This window comes from Pipistrellus hanaki (genome assembly GCF_964339955.1).
Source record: "Pipistrellus hanaki genome assembly, chromosome: 2".
NCBI classification, from domain to species: domain Eukaryota; kingdom Metazoa; phylum Chordata; class Mammalia; order Chiroptera; family Vespertilionidae; genus Pipistrellus; species Pipistrellus hanaki.
In genome coordinates, this window is record NC_140504.1 from 88,482,911 (window position 1) to 88,506,399 (window position 23,489).

Sequence of the window (23,489 nt, forward strand, 5' to 3'; positions counted from 1 at the left end):
GCCAAGAGGGCTTTTCATAGGAAGTGCCCTTATGGTGTTAATGTTTCTGTAAAATGGGAATGTGGTTTAAGCTTGGACCCAATCTGGAGGTAATTCTAACCATTGAAAAACTAGAATGGCTTCGCAGCGTGTCTCAGTGGTTGAGTATCGACCTATGAACCAGGAGGTCACGTGTTTGATTCTGGGTCAGGGCACAATGCCTGGGTTGTGGGCTCCATCCCTAGTGGGGATGTTTAAGAGACAGCCAATCCACAATTCTCTCTCATCATGGATGTTTCTATCTCCTTCTCTCTCTTCCTTCCTCTCTCTGAAGTCAATAAAAATACATTTTTTAAAAATTTAAAAAAAGATCAGGAATGAAGTATATGTATTGTTTTGAAAGCCAGCAAATAAATTGTTTTTTTAAAATCAAATTTATTCTGGCAATAGCTTCTCCTGCTATTTGCAATGTTCCACACTATTCATTCATGTTAATATAACTTTTCAGAATATATAATATTTTTAAAGAAAAAAAGTACTACTTTCCTAGGGTAGGGCATAAAAGTTTTGTGACATCTTCAAAGCTCTAGTAATTAGTGCTTCTGCTAGCATATTTTTTCCTAAGATCTTAACTGCAGCATAATTTAATGTTTAAAAATAAAGTTGACTGCTATAAAAAGCATAAGTAGAAGATGACATAATTATTGAAGAGCATTTATAGATATATTATGTCAGATTTTAAAAAGTAAATATGTATTTTTAAGAAATGGACATAGTTAATTCTTAACTTTATACAGAATTGATGTTTGCATGCATCATTTTAAAAATCAAATTTCTTATCTTTAGATTATGATTGCATAAGAGGATAATATCAGATAAAATATTATTTTGCATATCATTTTAGTTTGCCTCTTCAACAAGTTAAGGTATATTTCTGTGTAATCACCCTTTTGGTAGAAATGTTTTTAAAAGTTTGGAATTATTATTATATTTTAAGAGATGGTAAAGAATTTGAACACATTTGTACCCCAGATAACACTTTGCTCTCCTGGATATTGCTGTGAGCTTACAATGTAGGAACGTACATAGTTACAAAAGCCTTTATGACACACTTTTTTATCTTGCTCCCAAAACTTAATACAAAACAATCCGCAATAAAACCCTGCTATATTGCCATTTTGTGATAGGGTAAAGATTGTTACTTGACAGATGTTAAAATTTATGTAAACTTCACTTCAGGGAAAACAACAAAGTTGTAGCATGATCCCAGCCACGAAGTACGTGCTCGGTACAGATGTACTAAATGAAAGGATGATAGTTGTTTTGAAATTAGATAGAATCTGTTTATGTCAGCACAGGCATTAAATGTCATTGATGTGAGTAATTCTCTACTCAAAACTAAAGATTGAGAATGTGATTAATAATTTTGAAAGCCATTAAAGTAGCCCATTGTAACAAAGTTAAGCTGTTACTAAGCATCTCCAGTTTCTTTGTCTTTGAGAATCTATTTCATTTATTTCTTTCCTATAATATATCCCATTTCTAAAGAATCTCCTTGATTTTTTTTCTTTTCCCTGTTGGCAGTTTATTATTATTTGCTGCAAGTTTTCATGGACAAGTAGTCTTTTAATAGAAAAATAAATAAAAATCAAGTAGTGCATATTATCTTCTGTTTTTTTCCTGCAGAAACTTGTTACTAATTAAAATACCCATATTTAATTAAAACACTTATTATCGTGAAACATTTTTAGTCATTGTGTTGCTGAAGTAAAGGAGAATCTTTTAGAAGAATTAGCATGACATACATTACTGGAATGATGAGTTGTAATTCTTAGCATGCCCATGAAAGTGTGGAAAACTCTGCGGAAGCACAGAATGCAGACTGAGCTCAGAGATAAGCAGTTGACCATCAGATTGGAAATTTTTCACTGAACTTTTTCTCCAGTGGGAAGAGGCTGATATATTAATAATATCACCTATTTAGGATTGTGAACATTGTCTTGTTAAGACCAGATAGGTGGGTACATTTGTAGAGAAGAGTCCTTGATGAACTGGATCTGTGGTCTAGCTCTGCTGCTAAATATTGACAAATTCCTCATCCATAAAATGAAATGAATAAACTCACTTTATCATAACCTGTGATATGGACTAAATGAGTAAATGCTTAGCATGGGTCTGTATATAGTACAGGTTCAATAAACATTGACCATTGCTAACATTTTTATCATATTGTTAACTTACTATCATTATTACTTATGCAATGTGTTCCTCTCCCCTCTGAGGAGCCTAAAATTCCTAATTTCCAAAAGAAAAAGTTTGTATCACATATCCCTCTGGCGCCTGACTCCATTGAGATTCTGCGTTTCTTGAAGCCATTGTAATTTACAGATGCTCACCACATGATTAGGGAACAAAATTAATTTTAGGAACACTTGAACCTTATCAGTATTGAGTAATTAGTAAACTGTAGTGCACTGAGGTACAGCCACAGAATGCTGAGGCTCTTGCAATAATGGAGTGGATTTGTTGGAAATACAATGGATTATATGGAATTGTATACAGTAAAATGATGATGTGTTTGTGTGTACTTTTTAAAAAGCAATTTATTAGAAACCAGGATATCTACTTTTTTTTTTTTTGGTTTCTTCCTGACAAATAACACAATCTAGTAATGTTTCTTGGAACTCAGTTGCCTCTGTTTCTTGGGATGAATTAGATGTTGTCAAAGACCTCTACCTGTTTAATAACCTTATGTTTCATTTAGTTCTAAAAGTTTCCATAGTGTGTTTAAAGAGTGTTACACTTTAAATAATGTCTTTAACATTTTTTCACTTTGCCTCCTCTCTTCTCTTATTACCCCAATAGATTTCAAAGTTGCCACTCAATTTTAGAATCCTTTTCTGCAAATATATTACTTATTCTGAGAATTGTATTAAATTGATATTTCATTTTTTAGAAACTCAAATGATTATAGGTTTTGTTTAAAATGATACTTTTTATTACCAATTTTAATATTTTAATTTATTATTTTTAAAAAATCCTCACTGAGGATATATTTTTATTGATTTGAAAGAAAGTGGGGAGAGAAACATCATTGATTGGTTCGACCTGCACATTGTGTGGATCAAAACCGAAACCTAGGATGTTTCCTAACTTGGAGTCAAACCTGCAATTACTTGGTTACAGGGTGACCTTCCAACCACTGAGCTACCCTAGCCAGGACGATTGACCAGTGTTTTAGACAAAAGTTTCCAGTAGCCCAGCTGGTGTGGCTTAGTGGTCGAGCCTCAACCTATGAACCAGGAGGTCATGGTTTGATTATGAGGGCATATATCCGGCTTGTGGGCTCAATCCACAGTGGGAAGTGTGTGGGAGGCAGCTCCCTGAAATCAATAAAAATATATATATATTTTAAAAACTTCCAGGAAACAAAGATTTATGGAAGCTTATTATGCTTCTTCAAATTTAACTGAATAAAAAACATTAGGAACGAGCCAAATTACTGTACAAATCTGTAAATATGGAACAATTACATAAATATGGAAGCAATATTAGAGTGAACTATGGTTTGTTTTATCACCATTTTAGGTGGTAACTACTCGGACACATTATAGATGTTATTTGCTCTGTTTCAAATTATATTAAATCTTTATTTCAAAAGTGAGTAACAAATTTTAGAATTTCATACTATTCATACCATTTCATACTAGCACAATTTATGGTTTGATTAATAGGGATGTTTGAGAAGAAAAGGAGACGCTTTTTCCAAAAAGGATCCATGTTTGAGAATACTTACAGATTTCACTGGTCTTTCTGCCAATCATTTGAATTCAGTTTTTATTGATTTCAGAGAGAAGGGAACAGGGAGAGAGAAATAAACACATCAATGATGACAGGGAATCATTGATGGGCTACCTCTTGTATGCTCTCCACTGGGGATCGATCCTGCAACCTGGGCATGTGCCCTGACCAGGAATGGAACCGTGACCTTCTGGTTCATAGGTCAAGGCTCAACCATCAAGCTACATCAGCCAGGATGAATTCAATTTTTAATTACTTAAATACACATGAATTATGAAAATTTGATAATTTAACTGAAAGTTCATATCATTTTAAAATGTGATACATACTATTCCTCTTCTCCCCTGCCCCCCAAAATATGTTCAGGACAAGTTTAAGGAAGAAAGGTTGCTTTTATAGAAGATGGAAAAAAATCTTAAGTTCACGACTATTCAGTTTTATGCTTTACAGCTGCAAAAATAATTACATGAACGTTATCTAAGCAACCATCTTTAATAGATTACATTTTGTTAGCTTTACATTATATACTGAAAAACTCAAATAACATAGTAAATTGAAAAGAAATTTTGATTTATCTGACTTAATATTTTAATATTTGATATTTTTAAAAGACATTTTATTATTCATTGATTTATTTGAGATCTGATCTCAATTTGTAAAGAAGACATCGTGTTACCATTGGTTTTAACTTTACCAGGTAGAAACCTTGTGCAAATTATTTATTTTTACTTGAAAAGTATTTTACTTTTGCATTTTTCAAGGGCATTAAAATATTTCAACGGTGATATCTTAGGTTAATAATGTGATATAGCAAAGAAACACACTGTTTGTAAAAGTCAATTCATTTGTTGTTTTATATAATCCTTACATTTTATTTGTGGTGCATTTGTAATACCTACATCCCAGGTATGTGCCCTCACCCAGAATCAAACCCACACCTTTTTTAGTGAACGGGATAATGCTCCAACCAACTGAGCCACGTAGCATGACTCCTTTATGTTTATAAGAATACACAGAACAATTTTATTCTGTGAACTATTTTTGAAATGCATATTATTTTTACATTATTTTACATTGTATCCCAACAGATACTAAGTGAATAATACTGCTTATTTTATGGTATTTTAATATTACATTACTAGTGTAGTAATAAATAATTTCTTCCTCTAGGATTAATAATGTAAATAGGGTTAATCTCTCTTACCCTGAACAGATTTAAGAATTAAATAAAAGAATATTTACTCCTGCCTCCAAAACAAAAACACACTCAACACCATTAAATTCAGAACATATAAAGTGACATTGTTGGTAGCAGTATAATTATCATCATTGGTACCTTGTAACACTTGCCCTCACTCAGTGCTAACGGAAAAAACACAGTAATTTGAAGGTGCTCACTTTGTAAATATGTCTGTAGTTGTTACAATGAGCATATTTAAATTGTAAAGATAATATATTCTTATACATTAATTTGAGACAGTTTTAAAATAAATGATAGTTAAATGAATGTTTGTAAATATATTTATTTTTGCTTTTACATTTTCTTTTTACAATTTTTTTTCTTTATTGATTAGCGTATTACACATGTGTCCTTACCCCCCCCTGTGCCCCCCACCCTCCTCCCACTCGTGCCCTCACCCCTCTGGTGTCTGTGTCCGTTGGTTAGGTTTATATGCATGCATACAAGTCTTTGGTTGATCTCTATCCCCTCTCCCCATCCTCCCCTGGTTTACTTGTGTTTCCAATTCATTTAATAATAGAAGCATCATCCGAATGTGTTATGTAAGTATTAGTAAAGGAGGATTCTGTTGTATTCATTAGCACATGGATGAGAAAATGCAGTCAGAGAAGAAAGCAATTAATGATAAGTCAAATCCAAACTGTGAAGGAACTAAGCAGCAAAATATTTTTTTACACTGCTCTATGAAGAATATCCAACTGTCCCTGCTGTGTATGCATAAGCTCTGAGGTCTCCATTAAATTGCATATGTCTGTAAGTAGGAATAGATGCTCCAAGATGCATGGAGATAGCTATCTGTAGTAGCTCATTATAATAAGTGTCTCTTTTGCTGAACTGCAGTGATAAGGGCTGCATATCTACTATTCCTCTTGTCCCTGCAGTACTACGGGATGACTTCAGACAAAATCCCTCCGATGTCATGGTGGCAGTGGGGGAGCCCGCAGTGATGGAGTGCCAGCCACCACGAGGCCATCCTGAGCCCACCATTTCTTGGAAGAAAGATGGCTCTCCACTGGACGACAAAGATGAAAGGATAACTGTGAGTACTGAGTTTATCAGTGGGGTCACCTCCAGAGCTCACTGTATGTATCTCCACCAACGAAAAATAAAAATGTGAAGGTTTTTGTTTTTGTTTTGTTTAAAATAATAGGTTGCAATATCTCCCATTTTTATGTCACTTTGTTTAAAGTTTAGTAAAAGAAAAATATAATTTATGTGTTAATGTCTAAAAGTTAACAAATACATAGTTTTATGTATGACTTAGTTATTATCATAACTCAGGGTATATCACATTTCCATGTGTTACAATAAAAGTTATTTTTAAAAATATCAGGTCAGAGAGTATGTTTCCAATAGGCTTCCTAAAAGTAAATTTAGGATTTTTTCTGTTTCTGCTTTTTAAATTGCATTTCAGTTCTATAGAATAGTTCAATCATGTTTCTGAACAATAAAATCTCATCTGAATGATACCTAGGTAATGGATTTACTCATTCCAAAATAAAATTATGTGACTAGATTATTGGATTTAAAATTATTTTGTGATATAAGCAGAATAAATCTGTAGTTAGTAATGATGCGTTTTCCTCTGTCCATCAGTGATTCTCTGTGACTTCTTTTTCTTTGCATTTTTGTGTTGTGAAAGGTATTTACTAAGCCACCTAAATAACCCAGCTCTGCTTACCCTATGATTGTACAGTATTTCCCTTTGGCATTTCCTTTGTTCTGCACACACTCTCTGCCATTGCAAAGTCATTGGCCACGTTACCCTGGAGAATCTGTGTGCTATACTTGTAGAAGTACAAGGTTATAACACAGAACACATGCTCCTAATAAATGCTTGCACTATTTATTTACAGATTAGCATGATAATTAAGTAGTGAAGAAAGTAAAGGGGTTTATGGTAGACAAAGTTTTAGGGACTTTTAAAGAAAATCAAGCGTTTTTCCTGTACTGAACTGAATAAAAATTAGTATCTCAAAGGGTTTTTATGAATTGAGGAATTGGGTTAAGAACAGCCTAGCTCTACTTTTAACTATTCTTTTATAGTTCTACAAAGTGAACTACAATATATGTGGAAATATTGGTTTTGGGAAATGAAGTCAAGAGCACAAGGGAATGGAACAAAAGCTTCTCTTATTGCTGCTAACAGATTCCTTTAGATTTATGCACAATCAAGATAACATTTTTCTTGAAAACATATTTTAAGTTATTTAATGATAATTACATATAATTTTCATTTCTCTGACCTAATGATTCATACACACTAAAACCATTATATTTCTCCCTCATGTCTTTCCTGGTGACCAATTTGTGTTTAATACAAATTAATGATAAAAATTTCAGCATTGGCATCCAGATGGTATAGCTCAGTGGTTGAGCACTGAGCCAGGAACCACGAGACCACTGATTCGCTTCCCTGTCAGGGCACATGCCCAGGTTGTGGGCTTGATCCCCTGTGGGTGGAGTGCAGGAGGCAGCCGATTGATAATGTTTGTCTCATCATTGATGTTTCTATCTCTCCCCTTCTCCCTTCTCTCTCTCTCTCTCTCTCTCTCTCTCTCTCTCTCTCTCTCTCTCTCTCACTCTCAAAAGAAAAAAACAAAAACAAAAAAACAAACAAAAAAACAACCAATAAAATAAAATAAAAATTTCAGCATTGGTGATGCAGCATTGAACAGCTCCCAATGAGTGCCCTTCTGGAGTTTATATTCTGTGACTGACTATACAGGTAAAATTAAAGTAGATGGTGTAACATATTGTACATTAGACTATAGTAAATTATATAAACAGTAAAGTAGTGCAGAGCTAGACAGATAGGATTGGGAAGAACCTCGGTGTTTAATAGGATGGCCAGAGAATGCTTCACATAGAGACCAGTAAAACTATTGAGGGAGGAACTTTCCAGGTATCTGGGAAAGTGTTCTAAGTGAACAAAGTATACGGTTAAAGACCCTATTGCAGGGCATACCTAACGGATTGAAAAAGGAGCAATGCAAATGGTAGGGAGGGAGGAAAGTTGAGATTTGGAGCAGATGGCATCAGGGATAACAACAAGCCAGACTGTGTAGTACCTTACAGTCCCTGCAAATAGTTTGGCTTTTCTCCCAAGAGAAGGGTAAAGCATCGGGGGCTTTGGCAGGATCCACGGAAGGGTGATAATGGCAGAAGTAGGGAGACAAGTTGGGAGCATTTTCGGTTTTCTTGGCAAAAGGGAAATGTTGTCTGAATCAGTCTGCTAGGAGGAGGAGAGCAGTGGTTAGAGCCTGGCTCTGCTGTGAAGCAAAAGCTGTCAGAATCGAACAGATTGGATTTGGCTTATTAGAAAAAGAGAAGAGTGAAGGATTACCTTTATGCATTGGTCCGAGCAGCAGAAAAGACAGTGATGCTGTTAATTGAGATGTCCTTAATTATAGTAGAAGAAGATTTGGGTTAGAAGTTATCAAGAACTCAGTTTCAGACACTGTAATTTTGAAGTTCTTATTAGATATCCACAAATGTCAAATAGGCAGTGGAAACGTGAGTCAGAAATTCAGAGTCGAGGTTGAGTCTGGAGAAAAAACTGTGTTGTGGTGAACATAACGAGTACTTGTTGCCCTGCATGCAGTCCACCCCCGCTTCTGGGCGGATGAAAGCCTTGGCTGCCCAGTTTCCCCGCTGTAGGGCAGACCACGCTGGCTAGTTCAGCTTCATGGGCTGTGAGTGGAAATTGAAGATATTAAATACCGTGAGGGAGCCTCCAGCACGCTTTGTTCCGTGTGGCCTCCAGAGAGTCCACATGTTCCAGGTAGTGAAGCTACAGCAGGAAAGCCACCCATAGAGCCTGGGCCCCATAGTCCTGTGTGACAGAACTTTCCGCTCCACATCTGGCTCCCCATGATGGCCATGTAGAGTGAATGAGAAGTAAATCTTTCTTGTATTAAGTCACAGAGTAGTTCTTACCACAGACTAATGTAGCTCATTTTGAGTAATATGGGAGTCAGCATGTACATATTATTGAAAAATGGGAGAATGGAATTCACCAGAAAGCTTTTGGTTTGGGTGTATGTGTTTAATTTGTATCTGCATTTTTGTGATGTTAACAGTTTAAAACCACTCTAGTAAATTTTATTAAAATAAAAAAGCATCTTGAAATATCCTTTTGTATCATATACTGGATTTGAGTAAATGTTAGGGTTTGTGCACAAATGTTTAAATTATTATAGGATCTTCATTTGCCTTTTATAGAGGGTGCTATCCTGTCAACACTAGTAGCAGTTCCTCCACATATTAGTAGTTTTAGTGTCAATATTATAAGAACCACCACCAACCAGGAATAAAACAATTTAAGGTTGCAATATAACCTATCACTATGAAATGATGCCAGGATGTTAATGTCTAAATAATTTTAAAATCGTTTAAATGATGCCAAAATGATGATTCATGATATTGTTCCATATGCTAGGAAGTTGTAACATCTGAAACTTTTACTATTTCTAAGACCATCTGTGTATTTTGCATAAATTATGACTGTTAAACTGATAAAACACTAGAGGTAATATGCACATTTATATATGCAGGGAAATTAATAGATTAAAATTTAGCAGTTTGGGTTTAAAACGACAGTCTTTATTTAGAATATAATTGTTTTTGTTTTATTTCCTTCCTTTAGGCAAAATTAAAGCCAATCAAAGCAAACACTTAAAATAGAAACAGAATACCCAATATTATTTTCATTTTTTTAAATTGAAAGTAAATTGTTAAGAGATGTTAGTTATTAGATATTTTATGTGAGTCTTCTTTCCTACGGTTTGCTTTCCAATGATTGTTTTCATTTCTGTTGTTCACATATTTTGCCAAATGTGTTGAGTACAGATGAACAGGAGATTAAAGTCCATAATATGCTTATGAAAGGCAAGTGAAGATTGCGTGGTTATTGCTACAGTTTCGGTTATAGGAATTTCTGAGTTCTTTAATGTGGTGGCTTTCTTTGTTGAAAATTTAAAGTAGGACTCGCCCAGCTGTGAGAACAAAGACACACCCTACAAAAAAGAGGAAATATGTAATTGAATTGTGGCTGCACCTGTATTTTTTTATGTTAAGTCATTTTATTTATTTATTTTTTTTTACATTAACCTGGATTCTGAGCCAAATTTTAGATCTGTGGTGATTACAAACCAGGGATATATATACATAGCTTTTTCTCGCTGAAGAAGAATCTTTTAGAGCTATGCTGGCACATATTCCTGAGAATAATTTGCAGGAGGCCTTAGATGATGTTTGTCTTTTTTCTAAATGTAAGTATTTATATTTAGAGTTAGAATTAGAAGTAGTTTGTTTAACTGGCAGGCTGGATTAAATAGATTTACTTCAGATGCCTGAGACCTAGTCATAACAATTATTATTAATAAATGAAATTTTCTCATAAAGATGTATCAGAGGATCAAAGACTTCTTTTTTTTATATAGAATATTCAGATGTACCTTACAAAAGTGATATGCTTATTTTATTGCATTACATTTTGGAAATATTGTACTGACCTTATTTTGTAAGGTTGTCAAAATGAGACTATTGAAAAGAAAAGTAATACCAGATATTGAAAAAAATTTTTCATGTTCAAAAATAAAACCTATCATTGTCCTTGAATTAATGAGAAAGGTAAATACAGTTGAAAGTTGACATCACAAATACTTTCCTATACTATAAAAGGCCTTCATAATGTAAAAGGATTATGTTGAATAAAACCTGTCAAATAGACCCAAAAAGGCCCTATTAAAGTTTAAGTATGATTTTTGCATTTCTGAATGGAATGAAAAGTCATTGGCAATGAAGGCAGAGAAAGTTTCTGGTGCCAAAACATTGTGAAAAGGTGTTAAATTTATTTTCAAATTTGCAACTTACTTTATATTTGTTGACCTGGGTGATTTTAATATTGTTATCTTAGTAGAAAGTTAAGTGTGCTATAAATCATCACCAGTTTTGGGAACACACACAATTGCACAGATTGGAAAACATTAGTTTTCCAAAGCTTTTCACTGAGTCTCTGAAATGAATATCCTACAGGAATGACATACATAAAGATGGAAGGAAATATAGCCAACTTCTCATAGAGAATAGTTGATAAATAAAACTCATTTAATTAGTTATTATAAGCATAAGAACAAATATATTCATAACTTAAAATATTAAGCTGTCCAATAGTATCTAAAACAATAGCAACTATGGTTTTCATCAACATATTATAAATTATGATAGCAAATTGATACCATAATTTTAATAATTTATGGCTAGCAATTAGACCCTTTGATTTGGATTAGTAAATAAATATGTATTGAAACAATAGTAATTTATCAATAACTGGAACATAGTAAATGAGCTGTAAATGTTTATGAAATGTTGCAAACTCTTTTGCTTAAGTGTACTATGAAAACAAGTAGAAAAATAACCACTCCATTTTTTTGTGTATGGAGATTTTTCAAACAAATGTGTCAAAACTCAATAATCCATATTTTTCCATTATGGCACACTTATATCAGTCAATTCAGTTTTCTGGAGAAGATAAAGATGATGATGATAATTATGATGATGACAATGATGGTGGGATAATGGTGATTGATGATAGTGAACACTTAATGTAGCACTTACTATGCACCATTATATAGATTGACCCATTTAATTCTGACAACTCTGAAAGAGAAATGGTAAAATTTCACTAATGTAGTTTTTAACTCCAAATTGGAGGGACAATTATGGGGCAACTGGCTTTTGTTCCCTGATAACATTTCTTGTAGGGTCCTATAGATTTTGCTTCATACATAGGGACTCTGATTTGCTATCAATGCAAATTTCAAATCACAATGACAGGAACTCTTATTTCCCACCATGAAATAATATCTTTAAGTTTACAAGGGTCTGAATACTTTAGTTCACATAGTGGAGGTATGGTGGTTTTTAAACTACGTTTGGCATATTTGAGAATTAGTCCATATTATATCCAGTAGTGAAAAGTATAACTATGTAAAAGGTCTATAAAATTTGAAGTTTAGTAGTGTCACAAAAGATGGCATAGATATGGTCAAGTTTGATCAAAGATTATAGTTCAGATAAACTAAATTATTCTGTACTCTAGAAACCTTACATTAAAATACATTAAAAGATTAAAGAGGATGATAATTGGTCACAATGTGGCATTTTGGAAAAGAGGATTTATATAAAAAGAATGTTATAAATCAGTCAATTTAGTTAACTGAATGTTAACTAAATTGCAGATTAGCCAGGTTTAATATCATCAGTTGTATATATTTCAAAAGTTTTTGCTGAAAAATTAAGGAATTAGGATAAATTGTATAATAATGGGAAACTGAGTTAAAGAAAATATTATTGGCCCTGGCTGGATAGTTCAGTTCATTAGATCATTGTCCTGATGCACCAAGGTTGTGGGTTTGATCCCGGTCATGATACATACAAGAATCAGAGACATAAAAGCATGAACAGACTGTTGAACCTCAGTAGGAAGGCAGGGGATCTTGGGTGGGGAGAGATCAAGCAATGAACTTCTATGCATATATACATAACCTGTGGATGCAGACAGTGGGCTAGGGAGTGATTGGGGGTGAGGGAGGGAAAAGGTCAGAAGAAGTTAATGGGATGGGGGAAAAGGAGGACCTGTGTAATACTTTCAACAATAAAAATATTTTAAAAAAATCAAATGAAAGTTGCTAGTTAAAAAAAAAAAATCAACCAATGAACACATGAACAATTGGAAAAACAAATTGAACTTTCTCATTCTCTTTGACTCTCACTTTCCCTTCCTCTCTCTCTCTCTCTCTCTCTCTAAAATCAGTAAAAAAAAATAAAATAAAATAAAATAAAACATTATTGATGTAGTGGCTTGGCAATTTTATATTGATATAGTAAAATATAGTTAAAAACTAACACAGTGCCCAGCCGCTATGGCTCAGTGGATGAGCATCAACCCATGAACCTGGTCGTGGTTCGATTCCAGGAGGTCATGGTTTGATCCCCAGTGTGGCCTGCAAGAGGCAGCCAATCAATGATTCTCTCTCATCATTGATGTTTCTATCCCACTCTTCGTTTTCCTTCCTCTCGGAAATAAATAAAAAATATTAAAACAAACAAACAAACAAACAAAAAACCACCCACAAACTAACACAATAACAACACAATGTAAATAGTGAGATCTATCTGAACTTAATTCTTAAATTTTAGAGTTATTTTCTTCATAATAAACTTTGAGTGTCATTTATCATGTTCTAGAGGCTTGGTGCATGGATTCATGCACCAGTGGGGTCACTAGGCCTGGCCTATGCAGATCAGGCCAAAACCAGCTCTCTGACATTTCCAAAGGGGTCCCAGATTGCAAGAGGGTGGTTCTCAGGTGATGCACCCTGGAATCCGGCTCTTTTCTCTCTAGTTTGGAGTGTGTCACCCGAGAATTGCAGCTGCCAAATCACCACAGCTTGGCAGCTCCTGTGTTTAGCGTCTGCTTCCTGGTGGTCAGTGCACATCATAACTACCAGTCAGATGCTCTCTTAGGCATATATATTACCTTAGTGTTTAATAGAAGAGCTTAAAAGACATCTTTTCATGTTTGAAATTCTTATGTGCTTTATCCTCTAGGTTAGGGGTGTCGAACTCAATCAGAGAAGGGGCCAAAATCTAAAATCCAGCCTAAATCGCGGGCCGAATGGTTTACTGAACAGTCATAAACTGACAATGTCATAAACTGATAGCGGAGTGCAGTGATGACAGGGCAGTGCGGGCCACATTGCAAGGCCTGACGGGCTGGATTTGGCCCGCGGGCCTTGTGTTTGACACATGTGCTCTAGGTATATGACTTTGTGACATAAACATTTTTTAATGTCTTGTGTTATCCCTAGTTATAAGCTCTGTCTTGAATTTTTTATTGTTTTTCCTACCTGTCCTCAACAGAGCATGCTACAAATATTCTATGTGTCTTAACAGATTTTGTTTATGGTTTACTTAATGGAAAAGAATAACTTGGTGATGGGAAAATATTTTTATTTAAGTTATTTCTCTCAAAGCCATAGTCCAACCAAAAACCAAGTCATTGTCAATATCACCTACTTACCATGTAAGTGTATTAAAGTTTAATTTATTCTTCTTTGAGATGTGTGCAAAAAATTTTACAGGATTAATGTGCTTTAACATGGTGAGCCAGCATATTTAGTAGCTTTTTCTTTAGGTTTTTACTTAGATGGGATGACCAGCCATCTTGGTTTGCTAGGAACTACCCTCTGTTAGCACTGAACATCCTTAGTTCTGGGAAAAACCCTGGGTTCGGGAAAACTGGGACAATTTGTCACCCTAAGTCTGGATAGCTTAAAGGAATTGCTGTATATGTGAATGAGAAATCACATTCATATAGGGTAAGTAAAAGTAGTTAAAATAAATAGAACAATGTTAAGTATGTAATTTCTGTCATAAGCAAGTTAAGAATGAGAAAATCATTAGTGAAACTAGGAGAAAAATTCAGTTATATGTAAAAAAATAATTTAACACTTCCTATTCCCATGCTAAAGAGGTACAATTGTTAAAATGCAACATGTCATCAGTTCTTATTCCAGTACTTTTGTGTTTCCTGCATGTCTTTATAGGTTTCTTTGATTGCCCTTGTTGGTGTGATATTTTGGTAAATAGCAGCTGATTCACATCCCAACCAAATCCCCAGTGTCCTCCAGATCCTTCACAGATTTGGCATTCGGCCCTCTCCTTGCCAATGGCTTCCATTCGCCAAAATTCCCACATGTCTCCTTCCTAAGCCATCTGCTCCTCCTCCCTTACTTCGCTTAGTGTTTTCTCTGGTTTTCCAATTTCTTTCATTGTTCGCTGCCTGCTGCTTCCTTTTCCTCTGTCCTCCCCTAGAGGAAATAAACATACTAATGCAGCTGATGTCATAGAGCCCCTTTTCCCTGAGAAGTTAAATTTGTGTTCCTGAAAAATTCATATGTAGTTCTGTTGTACAAAAGTCAAAGGAAACTGGTGTAGTGAACCAGATTTTTTTTCTTTCTATCTTACATGAAGTAATACACACTATATGTGTTAGCCTTTTTAAGAAATAAAAATGTTAGCCATTATTTAAATTTAAGTTAAATCAGTATAAATCTATAATCCAATCATTGGACTGAAGAATTTAGTTAAAAAGTAACTTTATGGCCTATCTTCCTTTATTTTCAAATTTTATGATGGAAACATATTAAATGTTGATTCTGGATTAGTAGAATAAAATAGAATCGTAGGCATTACAAGAACACATTATAACTTCAGATTTCAATATCTATTCAATTTATGACCTTATGGACATTTTCATCTCTAAAAATTCCATTGTTTCCATTTGTGAGATGAATTGTCTGATTATTCCTATATTAGCTCATGGTTTCATTGTGGGTATCCAGTGAGAGATACATGTTAACTGTCATTGTAAATGGTAACACACTCTATACTCATTAAGTCAGTGGTTCTCAACCTTTCTAATGCAGCAACCCTTTCATATAGTTCCTCATGTTGTGGTGACCCCCAACCATAAAATTATTTTCATTGCTACTTCATAATTGTAATTTTGCTACTGTTAATGAATCATAATGTAAATATCTGTGTTTTCTGATGGTCTTAGGCTCTACAGCAGCAGTTCTCTAGCTGGGTCCCTTAAGACCAGAACTGCTAGCAGGGTCGCCTAAGACCAGATATTTACATTACGATTCATAACACAGATATTTACATTACAATTCATAACATAGATATTTACATTATGATTCATAACAGTAGCAAAATTACAGTTATGAAGTAGCAGTGAAAATAATTTTATGGTTGGTGGTCACCACAACATGAGGAACTGTATTAAAGGGTCACGTCATTTGAAAGGTTAAAACCACTGCATTAAATACTGAATATTCTGGTTCTGATTGCTGTTTGTATTCCTGCCTGAATTCTGGATATATTTAGTCATCAAAACAATAATGTAAAAGGACAATAAGAAATTGTTTATGTGATAAAAATTTCAACTTTGTCCAAATAAACAAAAAGGCCATATAAATGTACATTAAAAGAGATCCAGCATTTCTGTATCTTGTAGTTTTATCTATAGCTCATAAATAACTGTGATTAAATTTCCAGTGTTTCAGAATTGCCATGAGTGTTTACTGTTAAAGAATATTATGAGTAAACAAAGTAGTTAGACTAATACCAATATTAATACACCAATTTGAGATGGATGTACACCTTTACCAAAGATGCAATAATCAATTGGAAATTTTACACAAGAATGAAGCCCCAAGGCAGCCACAATGTCTGATAAATTGTCTTTCCTCTCAGTTGTATACAATTCTTAGAGTCACTGAGAAATGTTGTGATTCAGATGAGGTACACTGGTTGAGAAATTTTGGTTTATCTTCCTAAGAAACATCCTGAAACTTTCCAAAAACTTGTAATTCTATTCAAATAATTACACACACTCATCATATTTGGACACTGAAACTAGAAAAAGAAAGCCTTGTGAAGTCCAAGCACTCTTTTGAAACAATTGTAATAAACTAAAGCATTCTCAATTCTAGAAAAGACATTAGTTTAGATGACAAGATAATTATAAACATAATTCCAGTGAGTATTTGGTTGTTTCTCTAACTTTTCATTATTTGAGTTACATGTGCATTTAACAGCTTGAATGCCAACAGATTTAAGTACCAAATCATTAGAGTCTTTCAATATGCTATTCCCTCGGCGTGGAGTGTTCTGACCATTACCCCCGTAGTCTGACTCATTCATTTTTCAAGTTCCAACTTAAAGGCAACTTGTTCAGAGGAGCCTTCTGCAGAAGCCCACTGTGCATACCCACACTAGATTTATCTTCATGTTATCAGTTCCTTTTCCTTTCCCTAAGTATTTTTCTCTTAAGCTGTTGTAACTCTTCACTTATAAATTATTCATCTAATATACATAAGGCACGTAAAGGCCAACTGTATTCCCTGTGTCTGTCTTGTAGTAGGAGTTGAATACATGTTTCTTAAAAAATATTAAATGAATGAGATATAAATCGGAAATGTAAAGTTGCTACTCTGAACATACATTATTTCATTTCCATATATATACTTATATATTTGTTTTCTCATTCACCCATAAAATTAAAAGGTGGTATTACCCTCACAATTTTTTTCAAAAGCATTGCTTTTCATTGGCTTAACAGTACAAGAAGGAAACTATATCACACAAGTTAATTATGTGAGTAAATATATTTGTGTAAGTGTGACTTACAGGTACAGAGTCTTAAGAGATGGTGCTAACTTGAGAGATTGTGAATATGCAAGCCCCTTCATTTTTAAGAAGATCAGGAAAGACAGGGAAACTGATTTGTTTTCAGTGACTCAATGGATCTGTGCTATGCATCAGCTGAAAGAGCCACACCTCTCAATGCCATTCTTCGTCCTGTTCTGATTCTTCCCATGACAAACTAGAACTGATAAACCTTCTGAGACATTTAAATCTGAATAAAATATGTCCTAACCAAAAAATTCCATGGGTAAAATGTATTACTCTTTTCATTTCATACAACTTTGCCACTTGTTTCATATTCTAAGTTCAGTATATTCTATCTTGGGACCAGCATAGAAGATAGTATTTTCATTATATAGGGTTTAATAGCTTCATTGGCTTATGCAACTGGGTACAAACTTGACCTTATGTAAACTTGATTAGTAATCCTGTGCATAATTTTGCTTTACAAAAAGTATGTTTTAAAGAACATATCTAAGTTCATCTGAAGTAATTGTTTATTTTAGGTTGCCCCAGAATTTCATTCTAAAATAAAAATCAGTTACAGCAATTTAAGTAGTAAGTTAAGCTTAACATATGGTCATCTGGGGAAAGTCTCTTATTCTGAAACTCTTTTGTGAAACTGCACTAACAACTACACCTTGGTCAAGCCCTTTAATTTTTCAAAATATTTAAGATAATATATTTCCTGAATATTTCTTAGTACTATGTGAATCAAATCAGAGCATTGAGAGTGTTTTGAGGACTATCAATGACAGCCTCATTATAAGCTGTTATTTTAAGAATTTCTGGTTAATATTTATTTTACATTGATAGTAATAATTTGGAAAGATGAGAGACCTGAGATTTTTAACTTCAAAATCAAAAAGAACCATTTTGGATTAGATATATAGTGGACAAAACAAAAACAGGATAAACAACACTGATAAAACTATGATATATATTCTGTTTTAATCATTTTTAAAGTGTATATCAAGCATAGAAGTTTTCTTCTATATGACATACACCTTTATGGAGCTCTATAATTTTAGTCTGTGTACCCATTTTTGCTTGAATTCCTTGAGACACCTCCTTGCAATTCCTACTAAAGTCCTGACAACTTTGCATAAACTGTAAACCCACTCAAGTACTCCTGAAAGGGTGTAAGAATGTTTGGATGCAGAGATAAGGCAAAATCTTTTCTAGTTCAACAAATGATTTTTGATACTTTAGGAAACAATATGCTAAAAATTTTTAGAGTTCCCTCTAAGTAATGTAAAAAACTTCAGTATGAGTAAAAGTCCTAACATATGTAAAACATCAGAATAATCTTATACAGTTTTGGTAAAGTACAGTGTTGGTGTTTTATTCTGTTTTGAGTAGTCTCTTAATTGTCAGTAGTCTTAAATCTTTGAGTTGATTCTGGCTTTCTGATTTTTATTTACCAAATAGATTTTCTCTAAAACAGTTTTGAATATATTCCCTCAAATCTAGTCACACCAAAATGCTAGTTTCAGCTAAAGCAACATTAGACTACAGAAGAATGCCTAGCAGGTCTGCCTAAGCAGTCTCTCATGTGGCATCTGCTCCTGAAATTCACCGAGCCAAACCTGATGTCTGTGTATGCTGCTGTTTAGGATTCATGATTCTTTAGTCGGAGCAGACTTCCAGAAAGTTGGAAGAGTCTCAGAAATTTGAGTAATCAACCCAAAAAGCTGCACCTCATAATTCAAATTATCAATACAGTATACCAACCAGAAGTATTATAACTAGAAAATGAACACATGTGTTCAGATGCCAAAGCCTGTAGGAATTTCAGATTAGTTTCAAATTCTGACATATTGTAGAAAGCACACTTACAAATATTATTTTCGCCTATTCCCCTCACCCCCCCTTACAATATGTGTTCTCTAAGCAGCTGTGTTTCTTCACTTTCCAAGCAATTTGATTTAGTTGGTTAGGCCACTAAATTTATCCAACTCGCCAAAGACTAGTGGAGTTTTACTAGTCTGGGAACACTTTGTTTAATTATAGGTTAAAGTAGTTTGCCAAATTGAAGGTACAATCTTTTATGATTTTAAGGATAGTATTCTAACCAGTTTATTTAAGTGTTCAATTAATTACAGATGAAATGTTTCTCTAAATATACAGTTTTAAATCTTATCTTGAAACATTGCTGATAAATTTTACCTGTAATTTAGAAAATACCTGAGAAAATTATATCAAAATATTTTTTGGTAAATTCTCTGTTTTTAAAAAGTTTACTTTTCCAATTGCTTGTAATGCTTGTGTTTGCTCTTAATGGCCCAGGAGTTTTTTTCTGTCTACCACAGGCAGAATGAATGGTAAAATCATAAAAGTAGATTCAAAAATTCACTTGATTGTGCAAGGCATTCTTTCCTTAAAACATGGCCCAAAATGCAGAAATCAAAGAAATGATTTTCAGCCTTTACATTTTAAGTTATTTTAAATCTGAGCATTTTCATTTCATTATTTATAATTGGGTAAGATTGACTTTATCAATCTCCTCATCCTGTCCATATTGTAACTTTACTTAAATGCTTTCTCAAAGAGTAATCTCATCTTATGCTGAGGGTGATGTCTTGTCTAATCTAAGGCAGATTATGTATTTTATTTAAAATTCTGTATAGTTGCTTTAAAGTACTAATTAGTAGTATTGGTAACATCTGACCATTTCAGTTTTTATCTTTTTAAACCCAAAGAATTTGATATGATAAATTGTACACTTGTACAATAATCTGCTGTGCATTAACAAAATTACTAACAGATGGCACCGGTTTCTCTTCTAAAATCCTACAAGCCTAGGTGATCACAAAACTTTAAAGGCTGATCACACAAGAAACAGGCTTATGCTGAAGACACCTTTAGCAGTATCTTCTTGTAGGGGAAAATTTTAAGAGCCCTTGAACTTGATCTATATAATAGTGGTTGAAAATAATGGAAATTTGTCTCCTGGAGTGGGTAAAGTATAATTTACCAAGGAATCCGTTATTTCCTACTTATCTGCTTTTAATATTCACAGAGACACTGGTCTCTTACCTAGATGTATCACATCGCTGTATTGCCCTATGCATCATGCTCCTATAAAAGGTCTCCCCATTTTTATTAGGGAAGCTTGTAAATATTCTGTTTAAATTTTAAACATGCCATGATAATAAGTGCATGTTTCTATGGGAAGAGTCATTCGTCTGTATAGGAACGAATGTAAGAATTTACCAAACATAACACATGCGCATGGGAAATGTAAACTTGCACATTCTACCTCCACCGGATGGACCTGGCAGGCCTACGTCCCGGGGGTGGAAAGAGAGCCATCAGTCACGGAGGTTCACCATCAGCGCCTCTTTCTTCCCGAAGCCTTGGGTCTGGGCTCAATAGCTATACATTCACAACATATTGCTAATTTGTAGTTTGTGAAGTGGGAAGCAAAGCAAATGTGAGCTCCAGTTTTCTATCCAAAAGGAAGTGCTGCATATAAGCTTTACTGTGGGTCTCTATAGAAGGAGTGCCAGTCCATTTAGTGAGTGATCTGGTGCAAGTTTCTGATGTTTTCTGAGCCTTAGCTTTCCTATCCCAGAATAGGAAACTACATCTCTCCTTGTGGGATTTATAAGTGAAAGATGGCATGTGTAGCCATATCATTTATAAAGCACAGGTTGATGCAGGTGCTCCTCATTAATTAAACCAATGGTCCTCCACATTGTGCTTCATTGTTAATATATTTATGAAATTTACTGCAGATTCACTGACATCTTTTTATTTGTGGAGAAGGCTATCAAATGCATTTTATACTTAGGACATATTGTTTAATGTTTTTGCAATTGTTATGTCCTTTAAAACTTCTATTGAAAACATTAGAGAATTTAAATGTATTTATTAATTTGGCCTGAAGTCATCAGAATTTGAATTTGTCTTCTACAAGGAAATAAATAGTATACTCTTAACAAATTATAAAATATCAAGCCTTTTTCTGAAGAGATAGAACTGAAATCAAAGAATCCCATACACGGTATCTAGTTTCTCAAACCTTAAAAAATCTTAGTGTGCCCTCTGTCAGCATTGTGCTACATATTAGATATGACAAGTTCTTTGCCATCATAGAATTTATATTCTATACAAAAGAAAGGCAAGAACATAAGATCAAGCTTTCTTTTTAATTGACTTTATCTTGTTCCTTAATTTTTCCACTGACTGAGATGACGTCCCTCAGAATATTTTCCACTACTTAATCCTGGAAGCTCTTTATTAAGTTTGTATGCAAGCAACCTAGGATTCATGAAATTATGATTTTAAACTGAAAGTTCAAACAATTTAAGTCCCAGACTTAAGGCTAGAGGAATTCAAAATACTGGATCACTATGACTGAGAAAGAATATTTCAAATAAAAATTTTCAGAGATGACTATAGAAATAAGGAAGCAGGGTACATTTTTAAAAACCTTACCTGAGGACATATTGGGGAGGGAAAGGGAGGAGGGGAGGGGAGGGTAGAGAGGGAGAGATAGAGAGAGAGTGAGAAGAAACATTGATCCTTCCAATTGCTTCTGGACTGGGGATTGAACCTGTGACCCATGTATTTGCCCTGAGAATAGAACCAGCAACCTTTCAATGCACAAGACAATGCTCAACCAACTGAGCCATTCAGATAGGACTGCACTTACTGAGCCATTCACACAGGACTGCACTTATCTATTTTTTTGTCCATGATTTAATTGTGAGTTCTCAGGAAATAGTGAGAAATGCATGTGGATAATTCTGAAGTTTAATGAAACCCAAAAAGAGTTTGTCTAAAGCTCTAGCACAGACTTTTCTTCCCAAGATTGTATTCTCTTTCTCATGTGTAAATTATCCTACTACTTGTTTTTTCTTAGGAAGTACCGTATTTTTCGGACCATAAGACGCACCAGTTTTTAGAGAAGGGAAATGAAGAAAAAAAGATTCTGAAACAAATAGTGTCCTAAAATATTTTATGTGCATTAAAACCCAACATCACAGTCATAAACACATGTAATCAACCCTGTAAAGTAAACAGCAGCATTTAGAACCATTTAGAACCATTATTAACAAATACAGTCAGCAAAAGACAAAATGTACTGTAAAACACAAAAACGAGAGACTTCAGTAATAAATTAGAATAAAGTTGAAGATTTATGGTAAAGGTTCTGCTGAGATCTACAGTACGCCTACCCAGTAGTCAAGCACGGCAACAGAGGGCGGAGAGGAATGATTGGGGGAATAGACGCGGCATTCTTCCGGGCACGGAGTACGGGCCAGCAAGGGGTACAGGCGATGATTACGGTTTGGATTACGCAGTTACCGTACACCGCACCTGGGCTGACATGGAGATATGGCTGCAGCGAGGGCATGGAGGCTGACTACCATACATGGGAACTCCTCTACCACTTGGGGTTTACAGAGCGGGGCAGACACTCTGGGCACGGAGGAATGGACAGTGGCTGCAGCAAGCACACAGAGCCGGGCAAGCACACAGAGACCACACAGAGCCGGGCAAGTAAAAAAACTTTTTTTTTAAAGTATATGTGTAGGCTATATTTGGACCATAAGACGCAGGGACTTTTCCCCCCCACTTCTGGGGGGGAAAAAGTGCGTCTTATGGTCCGAAAAATACGGTATATAGATATACTAGAGGCCTGGTGAATGAAATTTGTGCACTTTGGGGCAGGGGTGTCCCTCAGCCCAGCCTGCACTCTCTCCAATTGGGGACTCCTCAGGGGATATCTGACTTCTGGACTGGGCCTAAACTGGCAGTCGGACATCCCTCTCACAATCCAGGACTGCTGCTCCTAACCATTCACCTGCCTGGCTGCCTGATTGTCCCTAACCACTCTGCCTGCCAGCCTGATAGCCTCCAACCACTCCCTGACAACCTGATTGACACCTAACTACTCCCCTGCCAGTCTGATTGACATCTAACTGCTCCCCTGCTGGCCTGATTGACACCTAACTGCCTTCCCCTACAGTCTTGGTCCCCACCAACTCCCTTTCCTGCAAGCTCGGTCACCCCCAATTGTCTTCTCCATGTAGGCCTGGTCACCCCCAACTGCCCTCCCCTGCAGGCCCAGTCGCCCCCAACTACCATCCCCTGCCAGCCATCTTGTGACAATGTGGGGGTGGCCATCTTGTGATGCCAGGGTGTGAGGGTCAATTTGCATATCACCTCTATTATA

The 23,489-nt window shown here is 34.9% G+C and overlaps 1 protein-coding gene across 3 annotated transcripts in view; it reads left to right on the forward strand.

Annotated features, from left to right (window-relative positions):
- ROBO1 (roundabout guidance receptor 1) overlaps positions 1 to 23,489 on the forward strand; it is a 988,403-nt gene that overhangs the window by 838,079 nt on the left and 126,835 nt on the right. For all 3 annotated transcript variants that reach the window (XM_084875894.1, XM_084875896.1, XM_084875895.1), the window contains one exon: positions 5,902 to 6,059. In XM_084875894.1, coding sequence (XP_084732020.1) covers positions 5,902 to 6,059 — 158 coding nt within the window. The remainder of the gene's footprint in view (positions 1 to 5,901; positions 6,060 to 23,489) is intronic.